This window comes from Chiloscyllium punctatum, chromosome 44 (assembly GCF_047496795.1).
Source record: "Chiloscyllium punctatum isolate Juve2018m chromosome 44, sChiPun1.3, whole genome shotgun sequence".
Classification (NCBI taxonomy): domain Eukaryota; kingdom Metazoa; phylum Chordata; class Chondrichthyes; order Orectolobiformes; family Hemiscylliidae; genus Chiloscyllium; species Chiloscyllium punctatum.
The window spans coordinates 13,009,333-13,035,394 of record NC_092782.1 but is presented as its reverse complement, the minus strand read 5'-3'; the positions used below and the strand labels follow the sequence as shown (position 1 = coordinate 13,035,394).

Genomic DNA, 26,062 nt, shown 5'->3' with positions numbered 1-26,062 from the left:
AAGGGGCTATGCTCCAAAAGCCTGTGATTTCAAATAAGCCTGTTGGACCGTAAGCTGGTGTCGTGTGACTTCTGAATACATTCCTTCTAAGCCACTTTAAAATTATGTACCCCCTTATTATTAGCCCTTCAACTCAGGGGAACAGCTTCTTATCTGCACTGTCCATGCATAAACTTATACTTACATACTTCTATCAGGTTCTCCCCTCAACATTCTCTGTTCCAAACAAAATAGTTCAAACTTATTGAGCCTCTTCATCACTGAAGTGCTCCATCCAGATGAATCTCCTCTGAACCCCCTTCAGTGCAATCACATCCCTCCTATCATGTTGTGATCAGAACTACACACAGTTCTCCAGTTGTGGCCTAGCGCACAATTCATTTTAAAGTTGCAACATCTGCTTCTACAGTTTTCTTGGTTTCCTTTTCCCATTTTGGTCCTCAATCCGAAAGTAAATAAAAATACAATGATACAGTCTTTACAGTGTCATCAGCTGAAGGAACTCGAGCTCCTGATTTCAGTAGCCGGTGTTACTGCAGTGCCTCAGTGATGTTCAGAACTTTGTTGGCAAGTCTCTGGTTATGGACAACATTCAGCTTAAGAGAATGCAGGAAAAGAGGGAATGGGTTACCACCTGGTGGTCAAAAAGGTACAGGAATCCTGAGTGCATATTCTCAAACCACCATACAGTTCTGTATTTTAGTGAGAGTCAGGGGTATACTGAGGGAGAGCTGCACTACTTGAAAGAATGTCTTTGATGTGAGAAGTTAAATCAAAGCTTTGCCTCTCTCCTTTAAGGATGTTGTAATAATTCTACGATCAGAATAAGTGGATTTTCATGGAATCAGAACAACACCAGAACCATTTAAAAATGGTAACGGGACTTGATTTCTGAGATTCATAACCTCAATCCTAGAATACTCAGGGGTATGGCTATGCGTAGTAAACCCACATTGCTGACCTTCATTGTAGGGACATCTCTGAGACCAGTACATCCCATAGTGCTTTGCTCAGGTATCTGGCTGTGATACTAGGGAGACCAGTTGGTCATTTTGGTAAACTCTCAGCTGAAGAGCGGGGTATAGAAACCTGGTTTAAGCTCAAAGTTAAGCTTCCCACTACTTCCCACACAGTGGCATGGAAACCTTGAACTCTTTCCCCTCAAGTATTATGGTTGGCAGGATTACTTAAAAATTTCAGGACCGTGAGTGATCCTTTTTCTGGATAAGGATATCAGGTAAATGTAGTGCAGGTACGGATGAGCCATGCTTTGTGGAACAGGCTCAAGGGTTAAGTGGCCTTTGCCAACTCCAAAGAAATGCATACAGATGTCAAGATATGTAATTAATGCCAATCGCAGCTCCGCCACTGCTTCCATCTCCCCTCCCCCCCACCCCTCCATTTTTCTCTGTTTGTCTGAATCTCAGACCAATGTACCTTTGTCTTTATTGGTCATGGAATATGGGAAATGCAGGCTAGACGGGAATTTATTGTCCATCCTTACTTGCCCTGATGTAGGTGGTGGTGAGCTGAAGCTTTGAGCTGATGCAGTCTCTGGGCATTCCCACAGGACTGGTAGGGAGAGTGTTCAAGGATTTTGAACCAGCAACAGTTAAGGAATGGCAATATCATTCCAAGTGAGGATTGTTTATGGATTTGAGATCAGTTTGCAAGGGATGATGTTCACAAGCATCTGCTGCATTTCCTAACAGTTAGAAGAAATTGTGGATTTAGATGACATTGTCAAAGAAGTCTTGGCGAGTTGCTGCACTTAATCTTCTAGGTAGTACAGCTTGCTGCCACTATGTGCCAGTGCTGGAGAGATTGCCCAGTTAACTCATGGTGAGGTGGTAGTTATCAATGTGGTATTGTGCCTAGTGATATTATCAATGGACTGTTAATCTAGAGACCCAGCTAACATTCTGGGAACTTGTGTTTGAATCCTGCCATGGCCGATGGTGGAATTTGAATTCAATAAACATCTGGAATGAAGAGTTTAATGATGACCATGAACTCATTTTTGCTTGTGGGAAAAACCCATCTGGTTCATGAATGTCCTTTAGAGAAGGAAACCACAATCCTCACCTGGTCTGGCCTACATGTGATTCCAGGCCCATATTGACTCGTAACTGCCCTTTGGACAATGAGAGATGGGCAATAGTTGCCAACCTAGCCAGTGATGCCCACAGCCCATAAATGAATTTTTAAAAAGTTGGATGAGCTACTTTCTCCTGGATGGTGTCAAGCTTCCAGAGTGTTTGAGATTTTGGAGAAGGTTTGTAGGTTAGGTTGTGTGTGGTTGGACTTGCTTTTTGAAGGCAAGAGTAAATGTGTACAACTCGTTGATGTCAAGTAAGTGAGTCAAGAAGTCATTTGATTTGCTGCATCAGGAATGCAAGTTTCAACATCTAGGCTTGGAGTTCTCATTCTAGCAGGGCTGTCTCGAGTGGAGATCAAACCTATTACCCTATCCTTCAGGGGTGAGAAAACCATGATGAATTAATGTTCCCTCCAAATATCTAGGTAGGGTCCTCTAAAACTACTATCACTCTTGACAGGATACACAAAACTTAACTTGTTGTGTGGTTGGGTCATCTGCCCTCTGTGATCTTGAACATCTCTTAACTATGGCTAATCTCACTCACTGGACCTGCAGTCAGAGCTCCTCTGAGTGTTGTCCTCACTTTACTGCGTCTCAACCTTTAAAAGCATTTTACACAGGGAAAAATTGGTTCTCTTGACAGGAGGGTCAGTTATTGGAGGCCATGGATTTAACATTGACTAAATATCCTGTGGGGAAATGTTGAGAATTTTTAAAGCTGCATTGAGTTTGTATGACCTGCCGATAAGTCGGTGGAACTTGCTGATAAGTTGGTGGATGCAGACCCTAAAATAGCTTTTCATTAAAAAAAAGTTGAAGAAAAAAGAATTGAAAAACAAAGGGGTAAGAGTAAGAGTGAAATTAATTAGACTGATCTTTTGAAGAGCTGATACAAATTTCACGGGCTTCCTCTGGAGTTTATAATTCTGTGATTTGCGTATAAAATAATTGTTGGATGTGTAATTTTATGCTTATTCACAGAAGATAACAGTCCTTTGTTTCCTGTTACAGAAAAATGGACACTCGCCACCTGCATCTATTTATGCCTGCTACCATGGGATTCATAGCTGCGATTACATCGATTGTGTACTATCATAATATTGAAACTTCCAACTTTCCAAAGTTATTATTAGGTGAGAATGCATTTCGAATTTCAGGTGAACCAAACCAATCCATGCTTTGCGATTCTCCTTCATATGTCATCAGTAAATTCAGCATTCTCTTCTTGGGAAAAGTAAGAGCAACCTGACTACTCATGATGAATAGACTCACCAGGCCTGAGTGGGAATTTCTCACAATATGGTCAGGATTTAGTTAGGCAGAGACTTTCAACTGGAGGTTTCCTGATTGCCATTGTAGTCTACTGTCTCCACGTGTACCCATCCAAAGCCAACCATAGATGAAGGGACTACGGTTAAAGATAGGGAATCCCTACAGCCTTTCTAGCCCATTAGGTACCAACACCAAAGTCTTGAGAAATAAAGCAACTTGGATCTGCAGGGTTGGGGAAAGTTAAAGTTAACATTGTATTGGCCCCTCACAGCACAAGTTCAAAGGGTAATCTCTGTAATGTAGTCTGTGGGGGAAATGGTGGGAGGGTATGGGTACTCCACTTTGGTTAATATTTCTTAAGAAAATGAGACTGTGCCCCAGTTAGGATGGGTGCCTGTCATTTAGGGAGTTAAAACCCAATCTCTGGTGCCTGGGTTTCACTTTGGTGTAAGGGATTCACAGTTAGTGAGGGGGAATCCCTAGGTTTCAGTATTTGTTAAAACGCCAGTGGACATGGATAGTTTAGGAGATAGGAAGCACATTAGCAATTCTTGGTAGACCCGATGACTCCAAAAATCCAAAACAAAAACTCTTTTGCGATGGTACAGTGAAGCTTAAAGCAAAGATTAAATTTCATGACTACATCTGTTCCCAAAGATATGTCGAGGTATTAGGGTTAGGTTATGAACCCTAATTTCCTTTGTTTAACTGTTGTTGACCATGTCTCTGCAAACTTTGCAATTTTCCCCTCTAAACCCTGTAGCCGCCGCAACCCTCTCTCTCTTTTTAAGATAATTTTTTTAAAAATTCGCTTCTTCAACCTAGCTGTTTTATATACATCCTTGTGTAGCTCACTGTCGAGATGTGTTTACTCTGTAAAGCGCCTTTATTGATTTTACAATGTTAAATTAACTGTAAAAATCTAAGATCTTCTTGTTGATTGAATATATTTGTTTTTATAGCTCTTTTTATATACTGGGTCCTGGCTTTTATCACAAAAACTATTAAGCTGGTGAAGTACTGTGATCACGGAGTGGACATGACCCAGCTACGATTTTGTATCACACTTATGTTGGTCTTTCTTTATGGCTCACTGATGGCTATTGAAGTAAATGTGATCATATTCCGGGTAAGTAGTGCCAATTCTGTCATGGAAACAAGTGAGATGCTCAAAGTTAATGTTCACAAAAATAAGGAGGTGGTCTTGGTCCTCGCAAATCCGGTAAATCTTGCTGCCCATCATAAACCATGTTCAAATCTGCACAGTTCACACTGATTACATTCAAGCAAAAATGACAGTGACGCGCTGGGTAAAAAGGGTGCATGCCATGATGGCAAGTGGCTTAAGATGGCAAATGGACAGCTGGTCAAGCTGGTGTCAGGATTCTTGAATATTTTTGCAATTACGTTCTAAAGAACTAGGGGCAGGATTAGGCCATCTGGTCCGTTGAGCCTGCTCCACCATTCATGGCTGATCTCTTTGCGGACTCGGCTCCATTTACGCACCCACTCACCATGACCCTTAGATTTTTGAGCAGTAAAGAAATTATCTGGATGGTATCCAGCTCCTTGCCTGAATGGATGGAATTCAAAACATTCAAGTGGGGAGTATTCCATGACACTGCCTTGTGGATGGTGGACAGGGAGTGAAGAGGTGAATTACATGCTGCAAGGTTTCTTGCCTCTAACCTACTTTTGTAGCAACTGTATTTCTATGGCTGGTCAATGGTAATAACAGGATGTTGATAGTGTAGGATCCAGTGATGGTGATGACACTGAATGTGACGGTTTGTTATGGACCGGGCCAGACCCCTTCAAACCATTTCAGGAAAGTATCCTGGACCCTAACTTTGCTGGTTGTTTTAAGAAGGTGTAGAGTGGATATTCCAGGAGTGGTGCAGCTGTCAAACCACTTAGTTTTAAATTAAATAATTTATTTGCAATATTACCAAATGAAAGACAAACAGAAGAGAACAGAATATAGAATAACAACCTATCCAAAAACCCAACAGATTATACCAACTTAATGATGCTGTTCTAAATACTTGCAACAATCCCCATAAACACCCCTTGGCACAAAAGGTAAAATCAAACACAGGGTCTTACAGGAGAGAGAGAGAGAGAGAGAGAGAGAGATGGCAGCATGGAACATCCTCTCTCTCCATGTTGCTGTTTCTTAGATCAACAGCCTCAAAACTGACTGTCTGCTTTCAGTGAACAGCTAAACTGCTAAAAACCAAATCAAACCAGCAGAAAGCTGAGCTGGGAGAATTGTCCACTCCCCTTTTGTTGGATAAGTGGTCTTCTTAAAACTGGAAAGCCTTTTTTTTTCCCATGAGGCAGTATCTGTTAGCTATAATCAAACTGGCCCTAAAACCCTTCAAACCCAGACCTTTTGGAATCACAGCTTTTACAACCTTTCTGAAAAAAAAAGCCAAGGATAAAATAACCTTGTTAAAGGAGCACCATGTCATAGGTTAGATTCTCTCTTGTTGGAATTGGAAAACGTTCCATCACATCCCTCATTTGAGTCTTGTACAGGATGGTGAGAATTGGGAAATTCATGAGACACTTGCAGGGGAATACCAAAGTTCTAAGCTGCTTGAGAAACATTTAAATGGCTACTAGATCATTTTTCAGGTGCATAATCCCAGACCCAGGAAAACTAATTGGCTTTCTTGGTCAGGTTTCTTTACCTTGAGGCTGGGGTCAGATGGGTCAGGTTCCCTGGGAGAATCAAAATTAGAATCCCTACAGTGTGGAAACAGGCCCTTCGGCCCAACAAGTCCACACTGACACTCCAAACAGTAATCCACCTAGATCCATTCCCCTACCCTATATTTAGTCCTCACTAATGCCCCTAACCTACACATTCCTGAACACTATGGGCCAATTCACCTATTCTGTGCAACTTCGGATTGTGGGAGGAAATCAGAGCAGCTGGAAGAAACCCAGGCAGACATGGGGAGAATGTGCAATCTCCACAGAGACAGTCGCCCGAGGTTGGAATCGAACCCTGGGTCCCTCGCACTGTGACGCTGCATTGCTAACCACTCAGTTATCATGCCATCCCTAAGGGAGGTGGACTGGGTGACCCAGGAATGAGAGTAGTTTCTGTCAGGTGTAGAGGTGGGTCATGTGGAAGACCTGCCTCTGTTGGCCAGCACCTTGCCAAAGTTATTTGCAAAATTACCAACACAAGAAAAGTCCTTCAAGTCCTTGCCCCAATACCCCACACACTCCCTGAGCCCCATCCTTACCAACCCGCTCCACCACGTTCCTCCTACCCATAATCCCTTGTACTCTCCATGGCACTTCATACCCCATTCACCAATCAATGCCTTTCCCTCATTACCATTATCTCTTGATCCCTAAGCCAGCCTATTCCTCTTTACTCACCCCCATGTCCCCTCATACCTCCAACACCAACTTATGTATTCCATCCATCACATTTTGTCCTGACCAGTCCATACCAACTCATTTTTGTTCCACCATTAGCAGACCTCCAGAGCTATGCTGAGATAAAAAATCACATGTCTTTGATGTCACAATTTCAAACAGACTTCCTGACTGATTTAAGAAAATGAGCGTATTGAAATTCCTTCAACTAATTTCAAAAGAAAGCAACCATTTCATTTAAGTTTTTAACCTGTGATGAAAACAGGTATTTCAGAGCCACAAGAGATGGGGAGATACTAAACAAGCACTTTGATCAGTGTTTACTGTGGAGAAGGACATGGAAGATACAGAATGTGGAAAAATAGATGGTGACATCTTGAAAAATGTCCATATTACAGAGGAGAAAGTGCTGGACATTTTGAAATGCATAAAGATGTATAAATCCCCAGGACCTGATCAGGTGTACCATAGAACTCTGTGGGAAGCTAGGGAAGTGGTTGCTGGGCCCCTTGCTGAGATATTTGTATCATCAATAGTCACAGGTGAGGTGCTGGAAGACTGGAGGCTGACTAACGTGGTGCCACTGTTTAAGAAAGGTTGGTAAGGACAAGCCAAGCAACTATAGCCCAGTGAGCCTGATGTCGGTGGTGGGCAAGTTGTTGGAGAGAATCCTGAGGGATAGGATCTACATGTATTTGGAAAGGCAAGGACTGATTAGGGATAGTCAACATGGTTTTGTGCACGGGAAATTGTGCCTAACGAACTTGATTGAGTTTTTTTGAAGAAATAACAAAGAGGATTGATGAGGGCAGAGTGGTGGACATGATCTATATAGACTTCATTAAGGCATTCAACAAGGTTCCCCATGGGAGACTGATTAGCAAGGTTACATTTCACAGAATACAGGGAGAACTAGCCATTTGGACACAGAACTGGCTCGAAGATAGAAGACAGAGGGTGGTGGTGGAGGGTTGTTTTTCAGACTGGAGGCCTGTGACTAGTGGAATGCCACAAGGATCGGTGCTGGCTCCACTACTTTTTGTCATTTATATAAATGATTTGGATATGAACATAGGAGGTATGGTTAGTAAGTTTGCAGATGACACCAAAATTGGAGGTGTAGTGAACAGCGAAGAAGGTAAACTCAGATTACAACAGGATCTTGATCAGATGGACCAATGGGCTGAGGAGTGGCAGATGGAGTTTAATTCAGATAAATGAGAGGTGCTGCATTTTGGGAAAGCAAGTCAGGGCAGGACTTTTACACTTAATGGTAAGGTCCTCGGGAATGTAGCTGAACAAAGAGACCTTGGAATGCAGGTTCATAGCTCCTTGAAAATAGAGTCATAGGTAGGTAGAATAGTGAAGAAGGCATTTGGTATCTTTCATTTATTGGTCAGATTATTGAGTACAGGAGTTGGGAGGTCATGTTGCAGCTGTACTGGACATTGGTTAGGCCACTTTTGGAATATTGCATGCAATTCTGGTCTCCTTCCTATTGGAAAGATGTTGTGAAACTTGAAAGGGTTCAGAAAAGATTTGCAAAGATGTTGCCAGGGTTGGAGGATTTGAGCTACAGGGAGAGGCTGAAGAGGCTGGGGCTGTTTTCCCTGGATTGTCAGAGGTTGAGAGGTGACCTCATAGAGTTTTATAAAATCATGAGGGGCATGGATAGGATAAATAGACAAAGTCTTTTCCCTGGGGTCGGGGAGTCCAGAACTAGAGGGCATAGGTTTAGGGTGAGAGGGGAAAAATATAAAAGAGACCTAAGGGGCAACATTTTCACGCAGAGGGTGGTGTGTGTATGGAATGAGCTGCCAGAGGACGTGGTAGAGGCTGGTACGACTGCAATATTTAAAAGGCATCTGGATGGGCACATGAATAGGAAGGGTTTAGGGGGATATGGGCCAAGTGCTGGCAAATAAGACTAGATTAGGTTAGGGTATCTGATTGGCATGGACGAGTTGGACGAAGGGTTTGTTTCCATAATGTACCTCTCTGAGTCTATGACTGTAAATGTAAAGCAAATTGGAACTGTCAGTCAAACTGTTCCATGAACAGCTACCCTGCTATGATAAGGTTAGATTGTAAAGTCAGTCACACAGCTCAAATCCTAGAATCTCAAGCTTACACAGTCAGATAAAGTAGCAAGAACTGATTTTTTTTTTTGAACTCCACATTGTTTAACAATTTAAAGCCCAGCAGAGCTAAATCCCCTGACAGCTTTGATAGTTCCAAAGAAATTTGACAGATCTAGTGACATCTGGTTACTATTTTTCACAATCCCATTGTGTAGCCAATTTCTCCCAAAGTTGTCACAGGATCTATCCAAAGGGGCACAGATGTATTTGAATTGAAACTTTACTAAAACATAAAGGGAACAAGGAAAAAGGATACCCTAATAGGTTTAGATGTAGAGGGGTGGGACGCTTGTTGTGTGGAGCATAAACTACAGGTGAGACCTGTTGGGCCAAATGGCCTGTCTCTATGCTGAATAACTCTATATTCCATAAAATTGTTTCATTCTAAAACCGACAAGACACTTGTTTAAACAGCTTCCTTTTCACTCTTGCCAGAAATATGTGTTCTTTGCAAACCCCAAAAAAGTTAAACCGCCTGAAGATTTGCAAGACCTGGGTGTGAGATTCCTGCAGCCATTTGTCAATTTGCTATCAAAAGCAACGTACTGGTGGATGAACACACTCATCATTTCAGCCCACAAGAGGCCAATAGAACTAAAAACCATCGGCAAGCTCCCCATAGCCACAAGGGCTCTCACTAACTACATGCGTCTGAAAGATGCTTATGAAGAGCAGAAGGTAAGAGACCCAACTGAAGGATATCTCATCCTTCTGGCTGTGACACCAAGAGATAGCTTCCATTATTCCGTCTGAATTGGTGATTATAAACTGCCCCACTGATTTCTCCATGTATTTAGAACTATTTTGGTTTATTTAGCCTGTGGAAATCTCGTGGCTTTAAATCACTTTGGAAGTCCTTGGCATGAATACTATTTAACACTTCAGAATTATAGATGTGAAATCTGAGAAACACTTTCTTCACAAAACCTTTTGCTTGGCAAAGTGTAATATTTTGTCCTCAGGAATTTAACTTGCGTGACATACAGGATATTGAAGTGATATTATGGAAGATCATTAAAAATCATTGTCTTCAGTCAACATGTTGGATAAGGAAGTGGAAGGTTGGGTTAGCAAGTTTGCCGATGACACAAAGGTTGGTGGAGGGCTGTTGTAGATTGCAATGGGACATTGACAGGATGCAGAGCTGGGCTGAGAAGTGGCAGATGGAGTTCAACCTGGAATAGTATGAAGTCATTCACTTTGGAAGGTCAAATTTGAATGCAGATTTCAGGGTTAAAGGCAGGATTCCTGGCAGTGTCGAGGAACAGACGGATCTTAAGGTCCTTGTCCCTAGGTCCCTCAAAGTTGCCATCCAAGTTAATCAGGTGGATAAGAAGGCATATGGTGTTTTGGTTTTCATTAGCAGGGGGGATTGAGTTTAAGAGCCACTAGGTTATGCTGCAGCTCTGTAAAGCTGTGGTTAGACAACACTTGGAAAATTGTGTTCAGTTCTGGTCGCCTCATTATAGGAAAGATGTGGACGCTTTAGAGAGGAGGCAGAGGAGATTTGCCAGGGTGCTGTCTGGACTGGAGGGCATGTCTTGTGAAAAAAGATTGAGGGAGCTAAGGCTTTTCTCATTGGAGTGAAGAAGAATAAGAGGTGACTTGGTAGAGGTGTACAAGATGATGAGAGGCATAGATAGAGTGGATAGCCAGAGACTTTTTTTCACAGGGTGGAAATGTCGATTATGAGTGAGCATAATTTTAAAGTGATTGGAGAAAGGTTAGGAGAGATGTCAGAGGTAGGTTCTTTACTCAGAGTGGTGGGTGCGTGGAATGCACTGCCAGCAGTGGTAGCAGAGACATTAGAGGACATTTAAGTGACTCTTGGAAAAGGACATGGAAGATAGCACAATGAAGAGTATGTAGGTTAGTCTGATCTCAGAGTAGGATAAAGAGCTGGAACAACATCGAGGGCCAAAGAGCCTTTACTGTGCGGTACTGGTATATGTTCTATGTTGGTTGTTAGGACGGTAAGTATTGAAGTGATTTCTGTTATAATGACACTTGTGTCTTGGGGTTCTATCCTGCACATTGGAGAGTTGGTAATCCTTGTCCCTTCAGGTAGTTTGAGAACTGCAAGTGTTTCCTTTACAATTACATGACATGCTGCCTGACTCTGGTAAACTCTTATTTACACCATTATTACCCAATCCTGTTCTCTGAGTACGTCTCTACTGAGTACAGATTATTCCATCCTTTCTTTTTCTTCATAGCCTGTTGCACATGATCACTGATGGTCCCATGACATGATGACAAGCATCATTGTCATATCCATTCTCATTATACTACACATACCAAAAACACAGAATACCTTCACTCTTATTGTGCTTATTGACACTCTGCTGCACAGGTATCTGGCACACAAGATCCTAGACAATCATTGATCCCACACTATGAAGCACTATACCCCAGATCTTAGGACATCAACTCAGGCTATCAACAATAGATATGTTGACGTCTGAGATATCAACATGTACACAGTAAAGAGCTTATAAATGTTTGAATTGGGAGTAGTATTCAACCACTCAGCTCCTCGTACCTGCTGTCCCATTCAATAAGATCATGGGTCATCTGATTATAACCTCAAATCCACATTCTAGTCTAACCATGATAACCTTTTACCCCTTTGCTTAACAAGAATATATTTGCTGGAAAAGCTCAGCAGGTCTGGCAGCATCTGTGCAGAGATATCAAAGTTAATGTTTCAGGTCCGGTGACCTGTCCTCAGATGGTGGCTGGACCCGAAACATTAATTCTGATTTTTCTTCACAGATGCTGCCAGACCCGCTGAGCTTTTACAGCAACTTCTGTTTTTGTTTCTGATCTACAGCATCTTCAGTTCTTTTGGTTTTTATTAAGAATATATTTGCCTTTGTCTTCAATATTCAAACAAGCATATGTCAGGTATAGACAGGATAGATTGAGTGAATCCTTAGAGTATAAAGAAAGTAGGAGTATACTTAAGAGGGAAATCAGGAGGGCAAAAAGGGGACATGAGATAGCTTTGGCAAATAGAATTAAGGAGAATCCAAAGGGTTTTTACAAATACATTAAGGACAAAAGGGTAACTAGGGAGAGAATAGGGCCCCTCAAAGATCAACAAGGCGGCCTTTGTGTGGAACCACGGAAAATGGGGGAGATACTAAATGAATACTTTACATCAGTATTTACTGTGGAAAAGGATATGGAAGATATAGACTGTAGGGAACTAGATGGTGACATCTTGCAAAATGTCCTGATTACAGAGGAGGAAGTGCTGGATGTCTTGAAACGGTTAAAAGTGGATAAATCCCCAGGACCTGATCAGGTGTATCCTAGAACACTGTGGGAAGCTAGAGATGTGATTGCTGAGCCACTTGCTGAGATATTTGTATCATCGATAATTACAGGTGAGGTGCTGGAAGACTGGAGGTTGGCAAATGTGGTGCCACTGTTTAAGAAGGGCGGTAAAGACAAGCCAGGGAATAAAGACCGGTGAGCCTGACCTCGGTGGTGGGCAAGTTGCTGGAGGGAATCCTGAGGGACAGGATGTACATGTATTTGGAAAGACAAGGACTGATTCGGGACAGTCAACATGGCTTTGTGCGTGGGAAATCATGTCTCATAAACTTGATTGAGTTTTTGAAGAATTAACAAAGAGGATTGATGAGGGCAGATGTGATCCATATGGACTTCAGTATGGTGTTCGACAAGGTTCCCCATGGGAGACTGATTAGCAAGGTTAGATCTCATGGAATACAGGGAGAACTAGCCATTTGGATACAGAACTGGCTCAAAGGTAGAAGACAGGGGGTGGTGGTGGAGGGTTGTTTTTCAGACTGGAGGCCTGTGACCAGTGGAGTGCCACAAGGATCGGTGCTGGGTCCTCTACTTTTTGTCATTTACATAAATGATTTGGATGTGAGCATAAGAGGTACAGTTAGTAAGTTTGCAGATGACACCAAAATTGGAGGTGTAGTGGACAGCGAAGAGGGTTACCTCAGATTACAACAGGATCTGGACCAGGTGGGCCAATGGGCTGAGAAGTGGCAGATGGAGTTTAATTCAGATAAATGCGAGGTGCTGCATTTTGGGAAAGCAAATCTTAGCAGGACTTATACACTTAATGGTAAGGTCCTATGGAGTGTTGCTGAACAAAGAGACCTTGGAGTGCAGGTTCATAGCTCCTTGAAAGGGGAGTCACAGGTAGATAGGATAGTGAAGAAGGCGTTTGGTATGCTTTCCTTTATTGGTCAGAGTATTGAGTACAGGAGTTGGGAGGTCATGTTGCGGCTGTACAGGACATTGGTTAGGCCACTGTTGGAATATTACATGCAATTCTTGTCTCCTCCCTATCTGAAAGATGTTGTGAAACTTGAAAGGGTTCAAAAAAGATTTACAAGGATGTTGCCTAAGTTGGAGGATCTGAGCTACAGGGAAAGGCTGAATAGGCTGGGGCTGTTTTTCCTGGAGCATCGGAGGCTGAGGGGTGACCTTATAGAGGTTTATAAAATTATGAGGGGCATAGATAGGATAAATAGACGAAGTCTTTTACCTGGGGTCGGAGTCCAGAACTAGAGGGCATAGGTTTAGGGTGAGAGGGGAAAGATATAAAAGAGACCTAAGGGGCAACAGTTTCACGCAGAGGGTGGTAAGTGTATGGAATGAGCTGCCAGAGGAAGTGGTGGAGGCTGGTACAATTGCAACATTTAAGAGGCATTTAAATGGGTATATGAATAGGAAGGGTTTGGCGGGATATGGGCCGGGTGCTGGCAGGTGGGACTAGATTGGGTTGGGATATCTGGTTGGTGTGGACCAGTTGGACCGAAGGATCTGTTTCCATGCTGTACATCTCTATGACTCTATTCAAGGACTCTATTTCCACTATTTCCCTCCCCAACAACTCCCCATTACCCTGCCAGCCTTTTCGGGGAAAGAATTCCAAAAACTGATGACCCTCCAGAAGTTTGTTTTTGCCCAATTTCTACTTTAAATTACGAGGCCTAGTTCTAGAATCTGCCATAAGAAGAGATGCCATCTCCCACATCTGCTCTGCCAAAGACCCCTCAGGATTTTGTATGACTAATCAAGTCATCTTTGTTTCTTCTACGCTCTGTTGGATACATGCCTGGCTTATCCAACCTCTCATAATAATTAAGCCCTGTCATTCCAAGTATTAGTCTGTTAAACCTTCTCCAAATTGCCTTCATTTACATTCTTCCTTAAATTAGGTGACCAATACTTCGTACAGATGTGGTCTCACTAGTGCCCTGCATAACTATGAGGTGTAGCATTTTGGAAAGGCAAATCAGGGCAGGACTTACACACTTCATGGTAGGGCCCTGTGGAGAGTTGCTGAACACCTTGGGGTGCAGGTGCATAGTTCCTTGAAAGTGGAGTCACAGATAGACAGGGTAGTGAAGAAGGTATTTGTAACACATTGAGTCTGGGAGATGGGACATCATCTTATGGCTGTAAAGGACATTGGTGAAGCCACTTCTAGAATTCTGCATCCAATTCTGGTCTTCCTGCTGTAGGAAGGATATTGTTACACTTGAAAGTGTTCATAAAAGATTTACAAGATTATTGCCAGGATTGGAGAGTTTGAGCTATAGGGAGAGGCTGAAAAGCCTGGAGCATTTTTTCCCTGGAGCGTCAGAAGCTGAGAGGTGACCTTATAGAGGTTACTTTAAATCATGAGGGGTATGGATCGGGTGAATATCCAAGGTCTCTTTTTTTACCCAGGGTAAGAGTCCTAGGGAGAGCATAGGTTTAAGGTGAGAGGGGAAAAATTAAAAAGGACTTAAGAGACAACATTTTCACACGGAGGGTGGTGTGTGTATGGAATGACCTGCTAGAAGAAGTGGCCGAAGCTGGTACAATTATAACATTTAAAAGGCATCTGCATGATTATATAATTAGGAAGAGTTTAGAGGGATTTGGGTGAAATCTGGCAAATGGGACTAGGTCAGTTTAGAATATCTGGTGGTGCGAACGAGTTGGAACAAAGGATCGGTTTCTGTGCTGTAATAACTCTGACTTTATGAATTATAAACTCTCCACATTTGTATTCAATTCCCCACATGATAAATGATAACATTCAATTACTTTCATAATTATTTGCTGTACCTTTGCCCTAACCTTTTATGATTTATACACGAGGTCACCCAGTTCTGTATGCAACTCTCTCCATTTAGATAATATGCTTTTCTTTTGTTCTTCTGCCAAAATGAACAATATCACATTCTTTTCCACATCATTTTCCGTATCTTTGCCCACTCACTTAATCTATGCATCTTTTTGTAACCTCCTTGCTTTCTTCACAACTTACTTCTGTGTTTTCAGTAAATTTGGCCAGAATATCTTCCATCTCTTCCTCCAAGTTACTTTTGTAAAATGTTAGCAGTTGATGTTCCAGCATCTTATAAAATGCCCATTTAATCTTCTATCCAAGCTTATATGATACCTCGTCCACCATGAACTTTCATTTTCCATCACAACCTTTCACATGGAACTTTATCAAATGCCTTCTAGAAATCTAAGTGCAGTACATCCAATGGTTTCAGTTTGTCCGCAACACGTGTTACCTCCTCAAAGAATTTCAATAGATGAATCAAATATGATTTCTCTTTCACCAAACAATATTGACTCTGACTGATTACCTTGAACCTATCCAAGTGACCTGTTCTAACTTTGTTAATTGTAGATTCTACAATTTCCCCGATGACAGATTTAAAACTAACTGGCCTCTAGTTTCCTACTTTCTGTCTTCTTTCATTTTCAATAAAGCAGTTGCAAATATCATCTTCTAATCTAATGACACTTTCACAAATTAAAGGACTTTTTAAAAAATTAAAATCATATGTCAACTATCTGACAACTTTTAAGACCTGGGCACTTGCCAGCTCATAGCTCCAATAATTTATTCAGGACTACTTCTCTGGTAATTGTGATTTTCCTGAGTTCCTCTTTCCCTTCCATTTCCTGATCTATTGATGCTTCTGGGATGTTACTCATCTCTTCTATGGAGAAGACTGATGCAATATATCTGTTCATTATTAATTGCCCATTCATATTTTATTCATGTTAACTTTTCTTTTCTTTTAATATTTATAGCAGCTCTTACTATCAATTTTAATATTTCTGGTTAGCTTTCTCTCATACTCCAATTTCATCTTTTTTTGTCATTCTTTGCTGTTTTTAATTTTTTTTACCTGTGTTTGCATGATTATTTGCTTTTCCTCTAAGTCTGACACACTTCTTATAATTTGTCATTAATCATGGATGATGTGTATTTTCTTAGTCATTGGAACGTATCCATGTATTTTAAAATATCCTCTTAAAGGTCTGCCACTGCATCTCTATTGAACTAGCATTTAACCAAATTTACTTCAGCCAGCTCTGCTTTCATGTCCTCATTAAAAAAAAATCTTAACCCACTTCTCACTCATTCAAACTGAATATAATGTTCAATCAAATTATGCTCATTGCTACCTGCCTTCAGCATTATTTGCCCGTAGTGTTAGGTAAGGGGTAGATATAGATGTAGGGGTATGGGTGGGTTATGCTTCGGCGGGGGTGTGTGGATTTGTTGGGCCGAAGGGCCTGTTTCCACACTGTAAGTAATCTAATCTAATCTAATCTAATTATTTGATCCTACCTCATTGTAAAATACTAGGTCTAGTATAGTCTGCTCTCCATCCAGCACTTAAACATGCTGTTCTAAAAAACTATCCAGAAAACATTCTATGAACTCCTCATCTAGGCTACCTTTAGATATCTGACCTTTCCATTTCATAGATAGGTTAATGTTTTCCATGATTATCATGTCTTCCTGACAAGCTTTCATCATTTTTTTCTTTGTGCTCCACCCCACAGTAGGGGCCATGTACACCACTCTTTCTACTCAAGCTGGTCCCACATCTCAGTTATTTGAACTTACATCTTTCCTTTCTATTGTGCTAATATCACTATTAACTAACAGAGCCACCCTTCCATCTTTTTCCCAGTTTCCTAAATGCCCTGCATCTTCATTTCTTAATCCATGTCATTCTACAAAGATCACATCCATTCTAGATTCCTAAGGGTTTCAAATATTTTATACAGATTGAGAATAGCACCCAGGGTCAGACATTTAAAATAGGAATGTCACATTTTGAAAACCATTTCTATATCGATCTGGAACAGCCCAGCAACAGCAGTGAAGTTCAAAGCCTAATATTTCTTTAGAAATAGTTAGACATTAAAATGGGAGCATTCGAGGATCTTGTTGGTAGGACAAAGAGGAAGACTGGACCTTTTCAACATTTGGTTGATTTCTGAACTAGAGAATAAACTGACATTGCTACGTGCTAATCGGTTTTGCAGAATGCACTGCACCACGGATATTTTAACTTCCTTTCTATTCCTTGCTCCAACTTCAGGTGTAGAACTTACTGATCCTCAGGACAATTTCACTAGTAAACAAAATGATTGGAAATTATCCTCACCTCTATCCAAGGCCCTAAAGGAGCCTTCCACATCCATCAAAGTTTTACCTGCACATCCACTAATATCATTTATTGTATCCGTTGCTCCCGATGCAGTCTCCTCTACATTGGGGAGACTGGGCGCCTCCTAGCAGAGCGCTTTAGGGAACATCTCTGGGACACCCGCACCAATCAACCACACCGCCCCGTGGCCCAACATTTCAACTCCCCCTCCCACTCTGCCGAGGACATGGAGGTCCTGGGCCTCCTTCACCGCCGCTCCCTCACCACCAGACGCCTGGAGGAAGAACGCCTCATCTTCCGCCTCAGAACACTTCAACCCCGGGGCATCAATATGGACTTCAACAGTTTCCTCATTTCCCCTTCCCCCACCTCACCCTAGTTCCAAACTTCCAGCTCAGCACTGTCCCCATGACTTGTCCGGACTTGTCCTACCTGCCTATCTCCTTTTCCACCTATTCACTCCTCCCTCTCCTCCCTGACCTATCACCTTCATCCCCTCCCCCACTCACCCATTGTACTCTATGCTACTTTCTCCCCACCCCCACCCTCCTCTAGCTTATCTCTCCACGCTTCAGGCTCTCTGCCTTTATTCCTGATGAAGGACTTTTGCCCGAAACGTTGATTTTGCTGCTCCTTGGGTGCTGCCTGAACTGCTGTGCTCTTCCAGCCCCACTAATCCAGAATTAATATCTTGTGTCATACTTTCAAATTGTTAACAGTCTCCCTGCCCCTGCCCTGCTTGTAAACTGTTTGCTTCTTCCATTATGCACAGTTACTTGGTTTGAATTAACCTCTTGTTTTTATTGTTCACTGCAGAAAGATGCACATTTCCCAGGCGAGCAGCCTCCGTCGATATGGCATTCCATGTACAGGGCGTACGGTCGACCAATCTTTCTCAGCAGCACTTTCCGCTACTTGGCCGACCTTCTAGGTTTTGCTGGCCCCCTCTGTATCTTTAAAATTGTCGACCACCTGAGCAAGACCAGCAAATCGAGTAGCCCTGTGAGTTTGTGATTTCATACGTTGCTTAGTTTCTGTGCTCCGCTCTTACTGATGTGTTTTTGTGTTAAGCAGGTTAAGTAGTAATGGCCAGAAATGCAACTCTTCTGATTTGCAAGTACTTGTTGCATTCTTTAATAGCAGTTCTCAGTATCAAGCCAAAGACAACATCAAACCACCTAAGCAATCGATCTTATTGAAGAATTCTCACAGCTAGCCAAGCAGGAAATGAATATTGCAACATCTTTAGGTGGGATGGTGGCTCAGTGGTTAGCGCTGCTGCCTCAACCGCCAGGGACCTGGTTCGATTCCAGCCTCGGGCGACTATCTAATGCAGAGTTTGCACCTTCTCCCTGTGTCTGTGTGGCTTACCTCTGGGTGCTCTAGTTTCCTCCCACGGTCTTGGATTAGGTGTACTAGCTATGCTAAATTGCCCAGTGTCCAGGGATATGTGGCTCAGGAGGATTAGCCTTGGGAAATGCAGGGTAGGGGGGTAGGTGTGGTTGGGATGTTCTACAGAGGGTCAGTATGAACTCGATGGGCCAAAAGACCTGCTCCCACACTGTAGGGATTCTGTGAAATGATCAAGTTACATTAACATTTTACAGAGAGTAAAGATTGACATAAACTGTGGATTCAAGGTGGAAGATGAACTGTCACAAACAATTTTGTTTTCAGAGATAATCTAGTTTTACCATACGCTTTAGAATGAGGACAATAACGATGTTCACAAATGTAAAACAATTTTTCTTGATCAGATCAATTAATTGATGATAGTTATTCTTCTGATCGAGTTAAAGCCCCTGTTACACCCACAGTAAAAAATTGCTTAGTTATTTTAATGCATTTTCTAATGGTGATCTGAGAGACAAAAAGGGAGGTTTGCTCCAGATCTGGTGATTTTTACAGAAATCTGCCTGTGCAGTGGGGTGGTGGAGTAGCGGGGAGGTGCAGGGAGGAATGTCAGCCAAAATTTTTGTGTCTGACAGATAGTTAGTAGAAGCCGACCACAACTTTAGCCTAATGTGGAAATCTACAAGTTGATGCTTTGGTTAATTGAGTGCAGCGAGGGCAGGTGGCAGATTCACTCATTCAGATGGAACTCAGTCTCTAACTTGCAGTTAAACCTTGCCAGCCCTTAAGGTCTTAGATATTGGCAGTAAGGAGATATAAAGAGTGGGACAATGCTGTGCTGTGCCACTTTGCTACATTTATGTTGACTCATTTGTTGCAGAACCTGAAACCCTTTAGGAGGACAGAGAACATTCAGTCTACTCCTAATTTCCTGTGTGAGCATTTCCAGGGCTGTATCAGGGAATCAGAGACCCTGAAGGAAATCATGACAACCACTGGTTCAGCAATTCAGTCTGTGCTATGAACTGCTTGAAAGTGCATCTCTCCCTTAAGCTATTGCAGCCAGCCTTTTTGTAGTGGCTGCCACTTCCCTGTGAATTCTTCTGCATTCGGCTAATCAGTGAGCTGCCTATTAAGGGCATGATTAACTCAGGAAGGCTCACTAACTTGTTTTAACTGAGGCTAACCCTGAAAGTTGATCCTGGCTCAGACATGTCATTAAAGCAAGACACTCTCCAGAATGTGGGACTGAAGTCTTCAGAGTTCCACATTTTCAGGGCAAGACGTTAACTGCAAAGAAATCACGTGATTATTAAAGATTATATAATACTAAGAAGCATGTGTATCACAACCATTTTTAAAAGACTGTGTTTGGTGATACTGCAATTGCATAGTGTGCATTTCCTAAGTCCACATAAGACCATAAGACACAGGAGTGGAAGTAAGGCCATTCGGCCCATCGAGTCCATTCCGCCACTCAATCATGGCTGGTGGGCATTTCGACTCCACTTACCTCACACTCCCCGTAGCCCTTAATTCCTTGCGAGATGAAGAATTTATCTATCTCTGCCTTGAAGATATTTAATGCCCTGGCTTCCACTGCACTCTGTGGCAATGAATTCCACAGGCCCACCATTCTCTGGCTGAAGAAATGTCTCCTCATTTCTATTCTAGATTGACCCCAACTAATTCTAAGTCTGTGCCCATGGGTCCTAGTCTCCTGAAACAACTTCCCAGCATCCACCCTTTTCTAAGTCATGCATTCTCTTTATATCTCCTTATCGCCAATATCTAAGACTTTAAGGTGTAGCAAGGTTTAACTGCAAGTTAGAGACTGAGTTCCATTCAAGCCTACAAATGAATGAGTGAATCTGCCACCTGCCCTCACTGCACTCAAGGTCTGCTTCAACAATGGCACAAAGACAGAGGAAGGCAAGGAGTGTGTCTTAATCAAGCATTTTTCCATCAATTTGTAGTCCCTCTGCTGTCAAATATCAAACATTTGTTCAGAAGGTGTTACATTAGAAAAGTACACCTGATACAAGTATTGACTAAACTCTCTGATATTTTGTTCATATCAACCCAAGAATTAGCCCTGCAATATGGCACACTGGAAATCAGTAACCTTTAATGCACTCCCAAAGGCTGGTGATTCTAAACAACGCATTTAAAAGAAGTTTTAACACTTTAGATTAGATTACTTAGTGTGGAAACAGGCCCTTCGGCCCAACAGGTCCACACCAACTCACCCCCCCCACCTAACACTACAGGCAATTTAGCATGGCCAATTCACCTAACCTGCACATTTTTGGACTGTGGGAGGAAACCAGAGAACCCAGAGGAAACCCACACAGCCACAGAGAATGCACAAACTCCACACAGATAGTCACCTGAGGTGGGAATTGAACCCAGGCCTCTGGCACTGTGAGGCAGTAGTGCTAACCACTGTGCCACCAATCAATTCTGCAATGTTAAAAATTAAAGGTATACGAACTTGATTAGGCTGTGGCAATGTCTCAGGCACAAAATAATATGTGCACAGTAACTATTCCTGACACCTGGCTAATTGGCGTCAGCAGTAACAGTGTTTGTAAAACAGTCGTTTGGTATTACAGATCCTGATTAGAGCCGTAGAGTTGTACAGCATAAAAACAGACTCTTCATTCAATTTATCTGCACCAACCTCCTAGCTTAAACTGATCTAGTCCCATTTGCCAACATTTGGCTCATATTCCTCTAAACCTTTCCTATTCATGTACTCAACCAGATGACTTTTAAATGTTGTAATTTTAACAGCCTTCCACCTCTTTCTCTGGCAGCTAATTCAAACGCACACCATTCTCTGGGTGAAAAAAATGCCATTTAGGTCCCTTTTAAATCTTTCCCTCCTAACCTTAAACCTGTGTCCTCTAATTTTAGACTCCCCTACCCAGGGAAAATGTTGGCTATTCACCCTATTCGTGCCTCTCATGATTTTATACACTTCTAAAAGGTGTATAAAATCACCTACAGAGGCTCAGCCTCTGAAACTTGGGGAAAACAGCCCAAGACTATTCAGCCTTTCTCTTTCCCTCAAACCCTTCAGCTTATATCTTTGTACATCTTTTCTGAACCATTTCAAATTTCACAATATCTTTCCTATAGGAGGGAGACCAGAATTGAATACAATATTCCAAAAGTGTCCCCACCAATGTCCTGGAGAACCACAACATTGCTGGAAAATACTTTTTTTTATCAAAATATTTTTGTCTTTCTCATCTGGACAATTTGTAGGAATGCCAATTCAAAGGAAAGCCAGCATTTATAACACATGAGAGGAGAGTGCTGATTGGTTGATTGACATGTGGACTCTGATAGAGATATTGCCATTGGACGATGCACTAATTAATGATGACTGACAGTTAGCTGAAAACTGCCTGGCTGATTTCTCAACTTGCATCAAGGAAATGGGAGTTCTTTTGACTGTTGCATTTAAAACTTGAATTTGAGTGAAAAGCTTTGGTAAAATGGGTCAATCTATCAAAAAAAAATTAAAACTTTCCTCGTGAAGGCTGTTTATTAAATGTACAACTTTCCTCAGGTTAACGAAACCATTACCATGGTGGGCAACACAAATCAGACGGATAAAGTAAGTAAATTAGTCGTCTATTACAGCAACTAACAATTTGAAAGATGTGCATGGAACCTGATGAATGACTGACTGAGTTTCAACCCATTAGTAACTATAAGCCCAGCAAATTCAGACACGGTGATTCTATGAAGATGTACATGCATGGTAGTTTAGTGTTTATTTCAGTGCAGTAATAATCTGGAAGGTCCTGGATGAATAATCCCAAGAAAAGTAATTGAAATATTACCACAACAGTTTGCAAATTTGAATTTAGTTTTTCTTTTAAAAGATTAATAAATGAAGCCGATATATGGAAATAAAGATTCTGAGGCAATTGGATTGTTGTGAAATTCTATTGGTAATATCTTGCAGAGAAGGAAACCTGCTATTCCTATATGGTCTGGCCTATATGGGTCCAGTTCTACACCAATGTAATTGACTGTGCTGAGTAACCTAACCTAGCTAACTGCTCCTTCAAGCTGTGCCCATTGGTTTAGGCCTATCATCACCTTCTCAAAACAATTGAGGATGAATAGTAAGTTCTAGTTTTACCAAGGACATCATATTTCAAGAATGAACCTTAAGCAGAAATATAAATGGACACCTGTACAGTCCAATGCCATCAATGTCAGGTCTTTATTAGGTGCTGTGCTCTTGCAGTCTATTACCTGTTAACAAACAGTTGCAGTTGAATGAAGCTAAGTCAATTGACAACCTGGCATTCAAATGTTGAACTTTTTGTTTCGCTGTAGCCAGAGCGGTAAATTAGCCTGCCACCATCCTCAAATTTCAACCATAGTTTAATCTGCCTTTCTCCCTGGCCAGACCCTTTCATTCCCATGTTGTGATCCGGCCACTGGTTTCATTGCTTCGTGTCCATTGGTGACTTACACTTACAGGGAATCATTCTCTGCCGCAGAGAATAGCTCTCATATGGAAGATGCAGAATGAGCTGAACAGGGTCCCAGTGGAGCTCACTGGGGTCAGGTAGTAATCATGATTTGTGTCCATCAATAACTAAGTAGTTATATCAATGAGAAACAAGAAGATTCCATCCTATTCACACTTCCATACCTGCTTCAGCTCATCCCACTGAAAAATAATTGGAGATAAAATGATAACACTGACACTATTCAAATGATTGCGACTGACATGTGCATAGACAAGAGAATGAAGAGAATCTTGAGTAAGAGCAGTGAGATCACACTTACTAATGATGCACACAAAAGTATGTCAGTAAAGGTGACTCTTTAAAGATCTTAGACTCAAGCCAGGTCTGTGACAAAGAATAGACACCTAACAACTTGTGAGGTCTTTCAACAGAATAATGGGAATTTTGCTTCCAGCTTTGTCCATTGCTTGATCACTGCTGTTCAGTTCCTTTATCTGTAGATCATAGATCGATGGGTATAATCAGAAAGGATGCCTTTGTCTTGCATTGAAAGCCTTAGCTTAGAAAAGGTGTGCACAGGAAACATACAGCTCTCTGTCTGACTCCAGTGATGTAATGATGTTCTTAACTGGCAAGTGTTTAAAATACTGTCTAATTGCACCTCTAAAAGCAAGGCTTAAACAGCTGTCTCGATGTGAAGCACTGCAGTAAAATGGATTGTTATCCTTACTTGCATGTTATTACCGCATGGAAAAAGGAACTGATCCAACTGACAGCTCAATTGTTTTGTTTTAAGACCTAACTTTCAGACATTACAGAATAGCAGCGACTATAGATGAAGTGTGGAAAATGAGTTTGGGGTGAGACCAATCAAAGGCACTTTTCATCATTCATCCAGCAGTATGTAATGAAACAAGCTTTGGAAAATGTATATGACAAATACAGTTAATGTTTCCTGTTTGAAATGTTATTCTTTCTAAAATAAATCAGATGAACTTCTCTTGTGGCAGAGAGAATCCTTTTAATGCTTTGCACATGTCTGACAGACGTCAGGCTGCAAGGTAATCACGCTTTTCTCTTACTGTCAACTGAAATCTTTCCTTTTTTAGGTAATATTTATGGGCGTTTATTTCGTGTCATCAAAAGAATTTTTGGAGAATGTTCATGTTCTGGCAGTGTTGCTGTTCCTCGCTCTCATATTACAGAGAACGTTTTTACAAGCATCCTACTATGTGGCCATAGAAACGGGCATCAATTTGCGTGGAGCCTTACTGGTGTGTATGATATCAAGTCGCGCTACATTATACCCCATTAACTGCTGCGGACTCGAATAATGTTTTACTTTTGTCAAAAGATGGTTCACTTCAGCAAATACTGCAACCTGTCTTAGAGAACTCTGTGGGACCTGTTCCAAATAATGTTATAGCAAAATCTTAAAGGGGTTGACTAAATGTTTTAACAGTGGGTATTCGCTTGTCTTTTCACCGAATTGTTACAGTGCAGGAGGAGGCCATTTGGCCCATCAAGGCTGCACCAAATGTGCATCATGGCTTTGTGTCATTCTCCTGCCTTTCCTCTATACCCTTAGGCATTGGATGACTGTCAAATACACACAATGCCCTCTTGTAAGCCTCAACTGATTTTGCTTCCAGGCAGCGTATTCCAGACCAACCTCTGTGTTTTGTCACTTCACACCTGATGCGTTTGCAAGTCACTTTAAATCTGTGCCCTCTCCTTTTCAGTCCTTTTAATAAGTAAATAGTGAGCTGTACTGAGGGATTTGCTTTTACGTATTGCCTTTCATGAGCTTAAGACTTTCCAATGTGCTTAACACCCAATCAAATACTTGTCAAGTGTACTCACTTGTTTGTCATGATTTTGAGACGCCGGTGTTGGAATGAGGTGGACAAAGTTAAAAATCACACAACACCAGGTTATAGTCCAACAGGTTTATTTGGAAGCACTAACTTTCGGAGTGCTGTTCCTTCATCAGGTGATTGTGGAGAATAAGATTGTAAGACACAGAATTTATAGCAAAAGTTTACAGTGTGATGTTACTGAAATTATATATTGAAAAAGACCTGGATTGTTTGTTAAGTCTCCCATCTTTTCAAATGACCATGTTGGTTTCAGTTCTTTCATAGTAAATCGCAGAACTTTTTTAAAGTTATGTTCTCAAATGAACGTTAATAATAGGTACCATGTCAGCCCAGATAATGTATCGAAGATGTTAGCTTTTAAAATGACCATCTTGGTTTCAGTTCTTTCATATATAAGTCACTTGTTTGTCATGTTGAAAGCAGAGCTGTCAGCTTCTACACTGTGAGCACCAACAACCAGCCCTGTGATAATGAAAACTAATTCACGTTTCGGTGTGGTTGAAGGATAATTATTGGTCAGGACAGCAGGATAACCTCCTCTGTGTTCTTTGAAATAGCTCCATGGTGTATTTTACATCTAGTGGAGAGGACAAACAGTTTAATATCTAATGGTGACAACTCATACAAGTGTAGCCTAAGCACCAGCTATACTTAGGAGCATGAGACTGGGGTTGAGTGCACACCTTTTTGGCTCAAAGTACATATAAAGAGTTGTCAATGTTACAAAGTGGGAAACCCAGCTGAGACATGCAAACAGATACGATCCTGCCCTGGCTTATAAATGGCTTGACGATTAGATCAATCTTAGCTGACTCAGAAGCAATGTAATTGCTGTCTTAGAATAGAGGATGGAAATAAATGCTGATGACCTAGGTAGCAGTACTCATTGTATAGATCTCTTTTAACAGCAGTGCCACATCAATGTGACGACCAGCTCTTT

General features: G+C 41.7%; 1 protein-coding gene across 5 annotated transcripts in view; it reads left to right on the top strand.

Moving 5' to 3' along the window:
- Positions 1 to 26,062, top strand: part of LOC140466734 (ATP-binding cassette sub-family C member 9-like) — a 190,225-nt gene that overhangs the window by 38,185 nt on the left and 125,978 nt on the right. For all 5 annotated transcript variants that reach the window (XR_011955272.1, XM_072562268.1, XM_072562265.1 and 2 more), the window contains exons 3-8: positions 3,113 to 3,234; positions 4,336 to 4,502; positions 9,349 to 9,591; positions 18,204 to 18,389; positions 22,321 to 22,368; positions 24,352 to 24,516. Coding sequence is in view for 4 of the 5 variants with exons in the window: in XM_072562268.1 (XP_072418369.1) it covers positions 3,113 to 3,234; positions 4,336 to 4,502; positions 9,349 to 9,591; positions 18,204 to 18,389; positions 22,321 to 22,368; positions 24,352 to 24,516 (931 nt within the window). In the remaining variant the exon portion in view is untranslated. The remainder of the gene's footprint in view (positions 1 to 3,112; positions 3,235 to 4,335; positions 4,503 to 9,348; positions 9,592 to 18,203; positions 18,390 to 22,320; positions 22,369 to 24,351; positions 24,517 to 26,062) is intronic.